Here is a 1,643-nt window from a genome sequence, read left to right as displayed (position 1 = left end):
GAGCCTGCTTCAGATTCTGTGTCTCCCTCTCTCTGCTCCTACCCCCCTCCTTCAAAAATAAGTAAACATTTAAAAAAAATTTTTTTTAAATACATTCCCTTAATTTTAAAATATCTCACATTTGTAAGGGACTGTTGTCCTTTCCCTCCAGCAGCCAGTATTTAGCGACTTTTGTAATTCCTCCCTTATGTGTCAGTTTAGTCCTCCCCCCCCCACCCAGCTTTGAGCTCTGTTCCTCTTTGGTATGTAGTCATGCCAAAGAGATGGAAAGCCCCCTGCCTCCTGCTGCTGACATCCCCAACCCACCTACTCACCACATAGCAGCTCTCACAGTACGCCCTCCTCTCCACAGCATAGAAGTGCTGGCCTCGAAGCTGGGCCCGGCACGTGTAACACACAAAGCAGCCGACATGAAAGACACGGTCCAGGGCCACAACTCCAGCCCCATCCCCAACCACATCTTCTCCACAGCCGCCACACCGCCCTGAGGACAGGGAAGGACAGGGTCAATCAGCACAGAGGAGGAAGGTGGTTCTCTGGCCTTCTGACTCTCCAGCCCCCTTCCCACCCCAGGTCAGCTCACCAAAGTACTCCCCGGTGGGAGGGTGGTTCATATCGTGCACCAGCTTCTTGGTCAGTCTCTCAAGCTCCTCCTCAGGAGGCTGGCTCAGGGGGACCTGAGAGGAGGGAATCAGGGATTCAGCCCTACCCCTAGCTCCGTGTGCTGTCAAACTTCCCAAAGGTGACCAGGCAATTCCACCCATTAGGCTCACCTGAGAAGGTCTCAGCCCAGGGTCTAGGGACACACCTCCAGGAGCCAGTGAACAGCTCTAGCCCCGCCCCCTCATATTTCCGGACCAGCACCACATCCCTGGGGGACCCAGAACTGCAATACCGCAGGCCTCTGACAACCAGGACATTAAACACCACCCCTGCCCATCCAGTCCAGTTGTCTGTGAGGACTCCACAGGACTTACCTGGGGTCCATACCCGCTTCCTCTTCCTCCTCCTACAGCCTCCTCTTTACTGCCTGGCCCTGGCTCACGGTGGCTCCTATAGCCAGCCCCCCAGACTTCACCTCGGCCTGGGAGAGGGAAGTGGGGGCCCGGGAGGGCTCCAGAGGCCTGATGAGAGGCCCCCCGCCTTGGGGGGCCACAGCCTCTCACTGGTTGTGCCACCTTCACTTGCACGGGGAAGGCAGGGCCGGCAGGGGTGCTGGCTGTGGCATAGGAGGCCGGAGTGGGACCTCCATAGGGGGATACGGAGAGCTGTTGGGGAGGAATCGGAACACCCCCTCCATTCGGCTTCAGGGAGCCTGAGCCCATGCGGTAGGCATGGGGCTGAGGGGGCTCATAAGCCTGGGGAAAAACATAGACCAGGAGTGAGCAGACCCATTCCAGGGAACACATGTGTGGAATCCCCCATGTGTGCGGCCTCAAGGTAACCACTAGGCTTTGACAAGGGCTCACCCTCAAAAGGCAGACAACCTAGTAGGTTCTGGCGCCCCAGCTCCTTCTGCGCTCCTATGTATATCACTCACAACGGGGGTGGGGGGTGGGTGTGGGTGTTAGACTGAGAATCCAGATAAGGGATCAGACTAGAGAGTGGAGAGGAGGGCAGGAGACAAGGAGCAAGGGAGGGAC

At 57.3% G+C, this 1,643-nt stretch overlaps 1 protein-coding gene across 1 annotated transcript; it reads right to left on the bottom strand.

The window, feature by feature from the left end:
- Nucleotides 1–314: 314 nt before the first annotated feature.
- Nucleotides 315–1,621, bottom strand: LOC144219112 (thyroid receptor-interacting protein 6-like; the record flags this gene model as incomplete). The annotated part of the gene is made up of 3 exons (XM_077749069.1): nt 978–1,621; nt 584–677; nt 315–484 (listed from the first exon to the last, which is right to left on the bottom strand). Coding segments are annotated over exons 1-3 (696 nt in total), but the record flags the coding sequence as incomplete, so codon positions are not given.
- Nucleotides 1,622–1,643: the final 22 nt, after the last annotated feature.

The sequence above is a fragment of the Crocuta crocuta genome, unplaced genomic scaffold (genome assembly GCF_008692635.1).
Source record: "Crocuta crocuta isolate KB4526 unplaced genomic scaffold, BGI_CrCroc_1.0 C28874768, whole genome shotgun sequence".
Classification (NCBI taxonomy): Eukaryota; Metazoa; Chordata; class Mammalia; order Carnivora; family Hyaenidae; genus Crocuta; species Crocuta crocuta.
This window is presented reverse-complemented; position numbering and strand designations above follow the sequence as displayed.